This window comes from Epinephelus moara, chromosome 3 (assembly GCF_006386435.1).
Source record: "Epinephelus moara isolate mb chromosome 3, YSFRI_EMoa_1.0, whole genome shotgun sequence".
Lineage (NCBI taxonomy): Eukaryota > Metazoa > Chordata > Actinopteri > Perciformes > Serranidae > Epinephelus > Epinephelus moara.
This window is the reverse complement of record NC_065508.1, coordinates 21215212-21229651: the sequence shown is the minus strand read 5'-3', so window position 1 is coordinate 21229651 and position 14440 is coordinate 21215212. Positions and strand designations below refer to the sequence as shown.

Sequence of the window (14440 nt, the reverse complement as noted above, 5' to 3'; positions counted from 1 at the left end):
CAGCCATCTGACAGGCCCAAAAACTCACTGTGCTGCTGTGAGTGCCAATCAAAGAGGAGTGCTCGGCAGGGATTACCTTGAGTGACCCTGCATAGATTAGTGCGTGCATGTGAGATGGACAATTCTTTGGGCGGCTTAAGCGGCCTGATGACACGCTTTCCCGGAATATGTGCGGCGGTGCCGTGGCCCGGCAGCCCTTCTAAGGAGCTCTGCTATGGTGCTGTCCTGCCCCTCTACTGCTACCGTTACCACCGCTATGGAAGCACTGGAGGGTAAACTCACATTTGCAACACCAGTAAGCTGTGGCTCACAGCAGAGCAAAGGGGGGTTTATGACCAGCAAATGAGCTTGCAGGTATGTCACCAGCTTTGAAACCACAGTGTTTGCTTTTTAGTTGTCACTCAGTTTATTTCTCTTGCGTTGTATCTTCTCATTTTTGTCTGTCATATTTTCTATTGCTCTGTTGCTTGGGCCGTTACTTGAGGCTTGTAGGCAGGCTAACTCAGCTATTTTAGGATATTTTTTCTAGGACATGTGCGGACATGGTTTTTGATTTAACAGTCAAGCCGAGACTATGTGGAGTACGTGTGTATTTATGCAATGAGGAACGGACTTTTGAGAGGAGAAAATGGCGGAATAAGTTTTTTAATGTCATATTTCATAGTGCAGAGTGTGTTAGGCAGCAGACACACTGGCGGCTTTATAACATTCCTTGAGCAAATGTGCTTCAAATATGGAAGTTTATGTCCCCCCATGTCAGCTGAATCCTAATAACTGCACCTCTGATCTAAATTAACATCCTGGCTTGGCTTGTGAATGCACAAAAACACAACAGTAAACACACACTCTTGTGAAACCCTGCACAGGTTACACCCCCCTCTGTGTCTGCCACCACTTCACTGGTTATTTTCAAAAGTAGATTTTGACTTCTTCTCTCTCATATTGCTCTGCTCTGACAAAAACAGCATCAATATAGTGAGGTTTTCACAGTGAAGGAACATTTTCAGCAATTATCCGTTTGTTTGTGTTTTTTCCTGCAGCTTTGCTCGTGTTTGTACGAGATTGTTTATATGCAGGTCAGCGCAGGACAAGCTGCAGTTCAGTGTGGCGTTTTACGATCATGTGTAATTGATAGCGAATATTTATTGTGGTGGAATATTTATCTACATCAGAACTGGAGGAAGTGCAGTTGCTCAGTGATTGTGCAACTTTTATTTCAGTGACCTCCCTGAGCTTCACTATGTAAAAAAAATGGCTTATTTCAGTTTGTTGTGCAGTTCACACAGCAAGAAGTTGTAGTTATGTGGTAGTTATCTTACGAGCAGCAACTGTTTTGATAATCGAATAAGAATTTGCTGGTTTCATGCTTCTTAAATGTGAGAACTTGATGCTTTTCTTTGTCATACACAATAATAAACTAAATTACTTTGGATTTACGGACTGTTGGTCAGATAAAACATGCCATTTAAAGATGTCCCTTTGTCCTCTGGGAAATTACACAGGGCATGTTATACTGTTTCTGACATTTTATTGACAAAACTGAAAAATAATGGGCAGATTAATAGATAATGAAAATAATTGTAAGTTGCAACCCAAGTTGTCTCGGAGCTCTTGAAAAAAAAAAACAAGTGTAAAAACAAAGAGCTTGTACTGTGGAGGAGGCCAGAGCAGGAATTACAGCTTGCACTGCAGTGCTGCAAAAATCCAGTTTTACTACACAGATCCCTTTAAATATGATCTGCTGTACCAAAAAGGCCACAGTTTTTATCTAACTTGCAAACACAGCACACTCATCAGAAGTCTGGCGCGTGTTTGTGGTGCAAGATAAACACAGTATTAGCATTTTATTTATAAAGAGAAGTGTGAGTAATGTGCAGTTGTCAGTGCAACATTTTATAAGCTGAAAGATGAAAAATATGACACTGAGCTCAATTTTGCTGGAACTGTTTTGAAAATTTTAAGTGGTGAAATGTCACTGAAATAATATTGCTGTTCTGGTAGGCAAAGTTAAGCTCACAGAATAGCAAAGAACGATAGTAAAATGCTAACGTTAGGCTATAAACAAACGGCACCACGTTGCATGACTTTAACACCACCACCACCACCACAATGAGGCTGTAAGACTGTGTTCAGCGTGATCATGTTCTAGAGTCTCATTTAGCCACTTGTTAGCAACCGCCCTTTTTAAAGGTGCTCTCAGAGCTAGAGTTCGCCTGCTTTGGTCCGAATCATTGTTTCAAAGCTGTATAATTGCCTAGAGTTGGTTTGTGTTCTCACGGCAGCATTTACAAGCGGACCAGATCAAATGCCTTATGTGAGAAAGCTGCTCTTGATTGGTCAGAATTTCCATGTGGGAAAATTCCAGGGAGTAAACAAAACGTTGAAGAAGAGTACACTTGCAAGATAAATGTGACACTTTCTAATGTCACAATGGAGGGACAACTACGCAGGTTGATTTTAGCGCTGCTCATCGTGGACTATATTGCTGTCATTGTTCATTTTAGTCAAACCATACAGTTTGAAAACGAGGCGCGGCTCCAACTAGAAAACAATGTTTTGATGCATTGGATGTGCTGAATGTGCATATTAAGGCAGTACAGGAGGAGGTGCACATTAATAATCCTCCAGGACTGTAACATGCTCATGTTTAACACAAACAATGTGTCATGTGACTGCAGTTGGTTCAGATCCAGTTCGCCACAAACGAACCGCACCAGTGTTCGTTTGTAACCGGATCGAGACCACCTCTTAAAGAAGGTCTCGGTCCGGTTGTTTTGGTGTGCACCAGAGTGCAATTGCTGTGTTCACTCCTGCCAAAATGAACCACACTTAGGGGGCAAAAGAACTTGAGTTCGATTGAACCGAACCAAACAGGACAGGTGTGAAAGCACCCTTAGATGCTTAAAAGCTTAAAGATGTAGATTTACTGACATATTTTATGTTGCACAACAAAACGTGAAAGTCTCTAAAGCTTGTGTGAACCACAGGACTCATTTCAGGCATCCAAGCAAAAATCCATTGATTTCAAGAAGAGGGAACCAGAAGTGCTATAGACTCACAAGTCAGTCTTTAGACGCTTTGCTTAACTAAAGACTGATGTCTTTCTCCCTGATTTTGTGTTTAGATGGGCGGATACAATTTCAGAGTTTAAAAAAACTCCCTACATTGCAGAACCAATAGTAAATCTGCAGGGCGGTCCTTCGGTGGCTCGCTGAACTCTTGTGCTCATAAGCATAGTCCGACTAGAAACACATGTAGTGGTACAAAATGGCTCAAGTTGCCCTAAGTCCTTAATTTCCACAATCTTGTGGACTGAGCACACGTTTGATAAAACGGAGTTAAATCTCTCGGCATCCATTTTCAAGCTCTCTGTGTGTTTGTTTCCTTGCGGACGAGAAAAGGGGGAGCGCACATTTCCGGGAGGGCGTGTCCTTTTCAAAAATGCAAGAGGCGTTGCTTTGTTGCTGGCCGTTTTCGCCGGTGTGTTAAACACACTTTAGAAAGGAGTGTCCCCAGACTATCAGAAGCCGGAGATCTCTGATTGTCTGGTGGCGAGACTAGAAGTGCTAACATGTTTACAATACTCATATCTTATTTTTAGGATTCCTGCAGCACTCTGTTGCTTGGCAGCAAAGTTTATCAAGGAGTTGATTAGAGGTAGGTAGTTTTCATGGGTTTGAAGCACCAATGATGAGCAGTTTCTCCCTTCCAGAACTCCCAGTAACCAGGGTAACTGTGGCTAATGCTTGATAGTTTTTACCTTTTTTCATGCTCCCTGATTGAGCCCAGGGGATGAGGGCAGTAACAATGAAATTAAACCAGGGGGAAAAGAATCAAAAGCAACACAAGGATAAGCAAACATAAGGAATTTATTAACAACCAAAGTATAAAATTCACAAAAGACTTAAATAAATAAACTGAAAACTACTTTATTAAAATAAAAAAGAACAAAGAATATAACATATAAGCAAAGACTATAACACAGCACTGACAAATCCGACCTCAGTACACTATAACTGGAGTTTCAACAGGTTTGCAACCAACATGCAGCCTAAACACCGCCAAATAACCTGCTGGCACCGTCTGCTCCAATCTCCAGACTCATCAAAAAAAAAAAAAACGCCACACCACCAGTGAGTAAGTGGGCACCGATGTGCTCAATCACCCACTACTCCAGGTCAGGAAGTGGAGGGCAGCACCTGGAGAGACACAACACCTTTCATTTTGACAGTCAATTTTTCCACCATGATTGATCAGTGGTTGTCACCATCAGCTGGATAATTGATTTTATACTAAATGAATTCAGGCTATAGATACACCATCGGGTAAAGTGCTGCTGTTACGTCTATTTGTCTACATTTTTTCCTCCGTCTTATATAATTCCATTACAGGAATGTTTCCAGAGAAGTAACTTCCGAGCATTTGTATCAGATGATGGTGGCAATATCTGTAATGAATTGCAATGATAGAGGTGATGCATAGCAATAATTAAGTGTATTTTTCATTTCCTTTTCCTGCAGTGAAATTGCTCGAATATAGAGTAAGAGATTCCTCTGGTGGCCTAAGTTCTGTGGTAGGAAAGGGGAGATTGACTTGTGGCTCTGTCATTTCCTAAATCAAACAGCACTTGTGAATCAGCAAAAGAGGGGAGAAATTAAAACTCTCAAAATATTCGAGCCAGGTCAGGAAAGAGCTTCATTTAAAAACACTGAGGAACCACAGAACCACAGGGCCTCATTGACTTTTGGAGAACATCTGTGTGGAGGCTCTTTACGCAGTGTGGGAGAAGAGGCAGGAATTCCTCGGCTCTCGGGCCACCTCCAAGTCAAACACTAGCGCTCCCTGACCCAACCAGAACAGCACCTCACTGAAGGACATGTATGGGCGAATAACAGATCTAAAACAGACTGGTCTGCTCTGCAAAAAGGTCTTGGACACCAGCGAGTGCCAAAAACATGCTTTGCAGACAACTGCGGGCAGGAAATGAGTCAGTGAGCCAATGAGCCAATCCAAGTTTGACATGTTCTTCTCTGCATAAATCAGACTGCAGTCTGAGCTCTCAATCTGCAGGGCTTTCCTTAAACAATTTAACACCGCAGCTGCGTCATCACACTGTATTGTAGAGCCGTCATACCACGTGTCACTATGAATACTCCCATGCTAGTGTAGCATGCAGTGGTTCTAAAATAGGGTTAACACACGCAATATTGTAAATAGCACCATCATTTCCAAAAATTCTGGCGAGAGATCTGATCTGCTTCAAAAAATAAATACAGAAGTTGCTTGTAAGCTATGGAGGACAAAAAACTGACAAAAGTATCAATAGATAAATAAATGCATAAGTAAATACAAAAATAAATGAATAAATATATGAAAGAATATATAAATGCTGAAATAAATACAAAAATAAATAAATAAGCTTGGAAATAAATACAGAAATAAATAAATAAAACCTGAAAGAAAGAAAGAGAAAGAAAGAGAGAAATTAATGCAGAGTTCAGGACCTTCTAATTAATGACATAGAAATACAAAAATAAATAAATGTTGAACAAAAATGCAGAAATAAATTTAAGATATTTATTTTTGTCTTATCTAATCATCAACTTTCATTCATTAATTTTTCACGCATTTCTTTATTTATTTCAACATTTACTTATTTATTATATTATTTGTTTATTTCTACATTTATCTATTTATTTTACCATTATATTATTTGTTTATTTCTACATTTATCTATTTATTTTACCATTTATTTATTTATTTATTTATTTCCAGAATTATTTATTCCTGTATTTACTCATACATTAATATTTTCATATTAATTCATTCCTGTATCCATTTCTACATTTTATTATTTATTCCTACATGTATTTATTTAGTTATTGATAATTTACCCATTTCTTGTTTTCCATAGTAAGCAACAGTCTTGACAAATACAACGCTGTCAGCGATGGATCAACCGTGAATTAAATTTTCCAGTTTTGTCTGCAGTTAATTTAAAGGACATGAAGGGAGGACAGTGAACTGAACAGTGTATGTGGGTTAAACCTCAGATAGCATCACATGCTGTTTTCATCCCAGTACTGTAGATCTGATTTTGCTGGTCATGTAGTTTCACTCCTAGAAGGCAAAATCCCTCCGATTATTAGCGGTCTTTGGTTAGAGCTGGACAGAGCAGGCATTAATTCAAACAGCTGCGACAGTCGCTCTCCCTCTTTTTGTGAAGTTGTTAAGTAATCAGACTTCAGTGTGTGATATCGCAGACGGACTCCTCGTGTGCTGAACGACGTTGTTGTGAAACAGACAGACGGCCACAGCCCTGTTTTTTTTTTTTTTTTTTTTTTTTTTAAGTTGCACCGCTGTCTTTGACTCAGTCCATATCTTTTGCCTTTACCATTGAGTGGAGCACATTCCTTGGCCCCATCTGGTACCAGCATGGGATGTTTGGCTTGGCATAGCCAGACTTGTTCCAGCACAGCACTTTCATGGAACAGGCAGGAGGAAGCTTTCTGTGGTTACTGCGCCAGCAGTGATGATAAAGAATGTTGCTCTGTCCTCAATCACTCTGTCGGACCTGTTTTTAAAATTCCCTTTTGAATGATGCTTTAACTTGTCCTCTCGTAGGCTGTATTCATCGGAACTCTTCAACAAAGTTGTGCTTTCACTCGAGAATAAAAATATTTGCCTTGTTTTTCCGAAATAACAAGATTATCATCTCAGAATTGCTAGAAAAGTTTTCATGGGAAAAAATCTTTTTTTTTTTTCCCCTGAACTAACGAGATAATAGGACGAAGAGCAGAAATGTTTTTCCCGTGACGACCTACCTCATAATTCTGATATTATAATCTCATTAATTCAGAGACAGTCCAAGTGAATGCATTATGCTTCTGATGAGCTAAACCTCGACCCTTTTCAATTTAAAACATCAAGATGATCCTTGTCTCTACATAGACGTCGCTTTTAGTTGTTGCATGTTATGTATAAAGTTCATCATTCATTTTCTCAGTGAGGAATTTACAGAGACAAAGGAGCATGAGAACTGGCCATACTCCAGATTTCTTAATTTTGTAACAAGGCAGTGGTTTGTTTGTGTTGCTTATGTTTCGGCAGATGTTGGACTAAGTGAAGATCATCAAAATATGACACAGCCTTCAACCTATCTGCACAGAATGTACGACTAGGCCTTTCATCTTGTAACTTTAGTTTTACCTTTGCTCTTGAATATTTGTTTAAGAGAGACTATTTAGGCCTACGATTTTAGATGGTCCTCTGGGCTCACAGGGCTAATTCAGCCTTTGCTGTACCATTGCAAGATATCTGTTGCTTGATAGGATGCAGGAAAAGTGGACCAGGAAGTTTATAAAAATGTCAGGAGGGGTGTAGTAAAGGTTATTAGGCAGGTATAAAGCTTCTAGAAGACAAAAGTATTCCCTGCATTGTATCGACTTCAACCTAAATCACTGTCACTGAACTGTTTTCCCTGTGTTCTGTCTCCAGCAAATAACACGTCCCTCGCAAGAAGATAAGTCGGACGACAAAAACGAAGAGGATAAATCTGAGAAATCCGAGAAAAAAGAGGACGAGGAAAAGAAGGACGAGGAAGAGAAAGATGAAAAGGAGGATTCTAGGTGAGTTTTGAATGGCTGTTTGTCCTGGTGTGGCTCTGCAGGTAAAGCTTTGGTCCATACTCTGTGAAAATTCTGGTAAAGGTGTGTTAGGTAAATGAATTGTGTTAAGTCCCTCCAGGATTTTGCAGACATTTCTGGGGTATTCGTAGCCTAAAAAGTCTGTTTTTTTCCTTTAATTCTTTTAAAGAAGGCATTTTGCTCCAGTGAGAACAAAACCGCACTGTTCTGAGTTTGTAACTTATACAAGACTACTGCTAACCTGCGTAGTTAACGTAGCACACCTTGATCACCTAGACGCTGATGAAGCGACCTCGGACATGGTGATTTGCCTGTTGTCAGCGCGTTTCAGCCATTCTCCAGGTGTATGTTGCAGTAGAAAATTGTGTCAGTTGATATTGTTAGCGTTCCACCATAATGTTGCATACGTTGCAAGACAGTTTACCTCGCTGCCCTGCGCGGCTTTAGTGGTAATATTTGTTGGTGAATGTGATACATTTGTGTCACGCATGTCTGCATCTTCATGGGATTGGTTGCATTTGTGTTAATTGTTGCAATTGCAGCATCCTGGCAGCGCTACATGATGTTTCAGTGCTTTCAGTTAAGTGTCGCCATACATTGGCAGCTTGATTTCTTTTAATGCTCTTACGTAAAATACATGCTGGTATTTGACAGCCAGATTGTAAACATTTCACCCTTGCTAGTCCAAAGACCCTGGGCAGTTACAAATGTGTATATCAACAATATTTGTCCAACCTATAAACGAGACACGAGTGTAGCTTATTCTGTTTGTGAAGCAATGAACACAGGAGTGAAGAATTCACAAATATGGCTTCACATTCAGCTTCAATGGCGCAGGAGGTGACACATATCATATTGTAAGATTCAAGTATTATACTGCTCGTTATGATCGTGTGATGATTAATCAATGATTATCAGAAACAGTGCAGTGACAGGAGGATTTCACTTCGCCAGGCTCTTGGTCGAGTGATGTATGGCTGAGAGGAGACTTGGAGGGGGATAGCAGTGTCAGTTTTAGCATGTGGCTAACAGACAAGACAACCTGCTAGCTTGTTAACAAGTGTATCTGGCTTTGGTATTAACAAATCATAATTATATTATTTTTCACATTTTTATTTATTGAACGTTTCAGGGCATACATGAATCAGTAGGTCAGTGTCTTAAGTTTCTGTGCCCATTTCTGGACAAGTATGTACATAGATAAATACCTCTCTATATATGGAGAAATAGTAACAGTGTTAATTCAAATTAAGTTAAAAAGACTTAATAAAAAAAATAAAGAAAATGGGGGGGAAATGAAGATAAAAATACATAGTAGAAAACAAATAAATGAATAAAAATAAATAGAGAGATGGTAATGGCAATACAAAAAAAATAAAAATTAATTTAAAAAATATATATAAAATGCAATATATAGTCAAAAAAATAAAAATACTATACTATACTTTTTCCAAAAGGAAAGGTATAGTTTTTAAATGTATACCCTGACTNACAAATAAATGAATAAAAATAAATAGAGAGGTGGTAATGGCAATACAAAAAAAATAAAAATTAATTTAAAAAAAATATATAAAATGCAATATATAGTCAAAAAAATAAAAATACTATACTTTTTCCAAAAGGAAAGGTATAGTTTTTAAATGTATACCCTGACTATATGTCGACAAATTCTAATATGCCTTTCTTGTGTGTTTAGTCATGAAGGAAAATACCAGATCACAAAAAGAGCCTGTTATTGCTGAGTCAAAAGGGAATAGATATTTGCTGTACCAACAGTCTCTAAAGCTGTGTTTTCCCCCTCTTCCAAAAACCACAGGGACATTGGCAAGGACAAAGACAAGTGTGACGGTGGGGAGGACGAGGACGGAAAGGAGCAAAACACGCCGCGTGGCAGGAAGACTGCCAACAGCCAGGGCCGCCGTAAGGGAAGGATCACCACACGCTCCATGGCCAATGAGGCTGCATCTGTGGCAGCTGAGGAGGCACCTCCCCCTGCCCCTGAGCCTGCCTTGCCAGATCCTCCGCAGCTCCCTAAGCCTGATCCGATGCAGAAGTCCATGAAGGAGCCTGCAAAACCCCAGACTCCAGTAGCTTCCATGGATGCTAATAAAGGTGAATCCTCTTGGGGATGCTCTCTGCAAGTCTTTTTACAACACAGCTCCACACTTACTGACACAAAATCGAGGGAAAGGGAGCTCGCATTAAGAACAGTATTTCACAGGAAGAAAAGAATGTTTGCACTAGATTAGTTTTTCAAGTTGAAGCAGTAATGCTGTTATTATATTTTTTGGCAAGGCACTGAACGTTACAGAACATTTTTTCGATGGCTGTGCCACTTGTTGAATTTATTTGGAGGGGATACCCACTCAGTTTTATACACAGTCTGCACTCAGTTTATATACCTTGCATATAACCTGCAAAGATTAGACACAGGAATTGTTTAGATGGGAAGGTCTTTCGATGGTAACATTAACCCTTTAATTGCATCAAAGGGTGAGTTCTGTATTTTCTAACCTGGACTCTATTTTCCCATATTTTTGTGTCTAAGCTGCAGCTGGCAGCAGCAAAACAGGCTGCAATGTAAGGCGTGTTCCCACCACCAATTTATGTCCACTATAAGTACTCATTGTAGCCACTGACAGGCTCAGATTATTATTATGAGTGTCCGACAACTTCTGACAACTTAAATAGAGGATCCATACAGAGATCACCACAGCCTCCAGACCCCATTTAAATAAACAGTAATTTTAGTATATATGGAGTCAGCATATTTTCACATCTAACTGGGAGAATTAAGGGTTTATTTTAGCCAAACCAGATTTGTTGATTGTAGGAACAGTGGAAAGATGCATCAAGACAGTTTTTGTGAATTATTTTGTTTCTGTTGATTTAGAGTGATAAAAATACTGTTTATTTAGATGGAGTCTGGTGGGTTTGATGATAGCAATTTTAGAGCTGTTTCTGGTTTTAAAAAAGGATCTCACTCTTCAACAGAGGTCTATCTCTGTAGGGATCCTCTCCATAAGTTGTCAGACACTTAGAATAACAATCTGAGCCTGTCTGCCGAAAAACAAGAACTTTAAGTGGACGTACATTTATAGCATAAACATGCCCCACATGTTTACATCGCAGCCTGTTCGCTGCTGCCGCCTGCAGAGGTCTCATTCAATTAAGGACCAATTTGAAAAGCTGTTGTTTCCATTAATCGCTTTGACACAAAAATATGGTTCAGGTTGAAACATGCCAAAAACCTTGCAGCAATTTATGGAAGTGACCACAGCGTCCATTCTCTGGCATCACATTTAGCTTCTAAATTGTCACAGTCAGCTAAAGATACTGTTCATAGTGTTAGCTTTTCGTGTTACGAGCTGGGACAATTGAATAGCCACACACGCAAACAAGTGTTGGACATGTCAGAGTATAGCTCTGCTGTCTTCCTCCTTCTCAAAATGTGCAGATTCATCAGCTGTTTATAGACTGAGAGTGGACAGTTGGTTTCAGGCACTCAGTGCCAAGTGTCAGACAGACTCTGTCCTGCACTGCACTCCACTCAGGAAGCTGTATGCAGTCTGTCCATCACCATGGCAATGTGCTGCTCTGCTCATGGTGCTCAGTCACGCACTTGGTGCTCTTCCACCCTTTTGGAGTCTGTCACTCTGACAATGCTAGCTCAGGTTTTCAGGTATCCAAGAAGTCCCCGTGTGCTAAGCCTGTTGTGGCGTTAATCTGTATCATTAATTCACTGTTTTGTAAGTTGCTTCTCCGCCACCTGCTCCGTCCCTCTGCTGTCTGCTGAGCTCTGCCTCTCTCAACAGTCTGAGTTATGCAAGGTCTGCCCTATAATGTGATTAACTAACCGTCTGCACTGTGTCCTTCCATCCTCTCAACCCTCTGACCTTTCTGGCCTCGTTCTGGGCGTATCATGCTTTACATAGGACTGAGTCAACTGTAATCTCCCCTCTGTGACTGCATCGTGGATTTTGTGTATCTAAGGGGTGGAAGATAAAAATAGATTCATAGATGCATCTCTTGAAAGATTATGTCTCGATGCATTTTGGCTTCTATGAAGTCTCTTCCATCTATTGAGTGTAGCACTGGTCGATATGTCCTGTAAATATTATCACAACCTTTTTAGGTGATATGGAGATAGACAATATATATATATCTCAATATTTTGAAATCTCCTCTAAACTACTGTAGACTACTGAAATACTTATAAAGTTAGATAAAGAGTTACTACAATAAAGTTAATGTATCGTTATAATAAAGTTAAATGAAGTACTTATATAATAAAGTCAAGCAAAGTACTATTACAATTAAGTTGATTAAAGTACTATTATAATGAAATTAAATAAAGTGCTGTTATAGAAAGGTAAATAAAGTTCAGATACAATAAAGTAAATTAAATATTGTTATAATAAAGTTAAGTGAAGTACTATTACAATTAAGGTAAATAGTAGAATACTGTTATAAAGTTTAAAAAAAATAACTATTATAATAAAGGTTGAACTATTTTATAATAAATTTACTTAAAGGGCCAGTGTGTAAAATGCGCTCACTCGCTCGCCTCTGCTGGTAACATATCCGAAGCAACGAGCAATGAGGTGAAGATCTAAACCATATTACGATATATTATAGGTTATTGTCCTTCATGAACCCCCTCCGTCGCTGTAAAACATCACCGATGTTTATTCTCTGCCGCCGCTTGTCCCGTTTTCTTTGCCCCTCTTTGCGTCTTCTTTTCCTTGCAGATGACGGCTCGGGTTCATTCTCTCCTGTTGCGTGGTAGGTGATATGGAGATAGACAATATATATATAAAAAAACTTTTCACTACTCTCTATCGACGAACTACTAACACTCTCTGCTGTTTCCTCCTCCCCCTTCCTTCCTTCCGCTGTCGTCTTCGTTGGTTTATTTATACATGCGAAACGCATAATTATAAGGCTACGAAAACCAAACAAATTTTATTTTATAGCGATTATACACTTAAATAAACATATTAATGGGTAGAATATTCAGATTCAGATTCAGATTTGACAATAAACCATGCCAAATATTACACACTGGCCCTTTAAGTGAAGTACTATTACAATAAAGGTAAATAGAATACTGTTATAAAGTTAAAAAAAATAACTATTATAAGAAAGGTTGAACTATTTTATTATAAATTTACTTAATAAATATATTGTTATAATGAAATAAATCAAAGCGGAACAACTTGTGCTTTTATTCTGAAGCCAAATGGCTCGTCTGGGGCAGGAAATGTTCAGGAAACAAACAGCTCTCTCTCTCCAGTTCATATAGCAATAACATTTGCAAGTCGCACTGGTGCTCCATGGTTGCAAATCACGACTAGGTGCAGATACAAAAACACAAGCCTTACCAGCTCACTGGATGTGTGTGATGTTTCAAGCTTGTGAGTTTTTTTTTTTTTCTTTTCTTTGTGTAGTGCAGATGGCTTAAATAAAATAACGTGACAATTTATTCTCAATGTTAACATCAGTTTAGTCATGTTGTCCATCTGCACATGGAACAAGCAGCGATACTTAAGTTTAATCGGTAAAACACCAAACTCTAAATGGAAGTTAAGGACACATTCACACTGGTGCTATTTGGTCTGCTTTAAACAAACCCTGGTCCGCTTCCACGGGTAGTTTGGTTCGTTTGGAGTGGTGTGAACGCTCATTTGAACTCTGGTGCGGACAAAACAAGTGAACCCTGGTCCGCTTGAAAACTGGGGGTCTCAGTTCATTTGCAAGTGGTTCGCTTATGGTGGGAAATGCAAACGGACTATCCAGCAATGGATTTCTGTTTCTGGTCGTGGCCAATCGATGAGCCAGGTTTTCTTCTTCCTCATGCTTTTTTTCCTCCTGGTCAGTGGTCGTTTTGGGCAATACCGCCCCCCAAACGAACAGCTGTTTTAACTTTGTGACGTTGTCCAGGCGGTTTGGTCCGCTTTAAAAAGTGCAGTGTGAAAGTGAACTGAACCAAATGAAGGTGTGAAATTTTTCGGCATTCCCCGTCCATTCGAACCGAGTCCCCAGGACTATCCTGGTGTGAATGCGCCCTAAATCTTGTTTTCTTTAATTAACGATCTTTACAGCTGTGCCATGTTTTAAAAGTAGCAAGAAGTCACAGTGAGAGAAAAAATTAAGCATGTATAGAATCAAAAATTTTGATGAGTCAGCATAAATCGATAATTGTTTTATAATGGCATTGTAGCCGTTTAAATCGAATCGTGTGAGGTGCCCAGATATTACCAGCCCTGGTATCTGTTTGCTTGCACTCTTGTAACCCCTGCAGCTATGGCGCTTCTTAGAAGTAAGTGGTGCTAAAGGTTAGCTATCTGTCAGTCTTGCCCAGTTGAAATGGTGCCAGGTGAGTTCAGGAAGCTGCTGATTCAGTGGGTGGGGGTTTGATCTCGTTAGAAGCTGTGGGGGATGGCGTATGTGTCTGAGTGTGTGTCATTAGGTGAGATGGTATGCTGTAGGCAGACACCCTGTGTGTTTTCATAGCACCGAGATGAATGACCACCCCCGAGGGGTCCAGACTGTCACGGGGAGAACATGCGAGTTTTGCCACGGGAAAAGGAAGTCTAGTGCAACTGACATTTGTTTGACTGAAGTGTAACAGACTGTGTGGCCGGGGGACCTTTGGTAGGAGCCGTCTAAACAGTGAGAATTGATCTCCTCATCTTCGAAGTTGGTGGGTGGATGAAGGGGGGGGGGGGGGGGGGGGCAAGCCCCCTGTTAATGTCAAGGGTACATCTGCTGCTATATTAGTCAAATGTTTA

At 39.8% G+C, this 14440-nt stretch overlaps 1 protein-coding gene across 4 annotated transcripts in view; it reads left to right on the top strand.

Moving 5' to 3' along the window:
* Window positions 1–14440, top strand: part of ncor1 (nuclear receptor corepressor 1) — an 82499-nt gene that overhangs the window by 30416 nt on the left and 37643 nt on the right. For all 4 annotated transcript variants that reach the window (XM_050039583.1, XM_050039577.1, XM_050039574.1 and 1 more), the window contains exons 15-16: window positions 7498–7628; window positions 9463–9758. In XM_050039583.1, the coding sequence (XP_049895540.1) occupies window positions 7498–7628; window positions 9463–9758 (427 nt within the window). The remainder of the gene's footprint in view (window positions 1–7497; window positions 7629–9462; window positions 9759–14440) is intronic.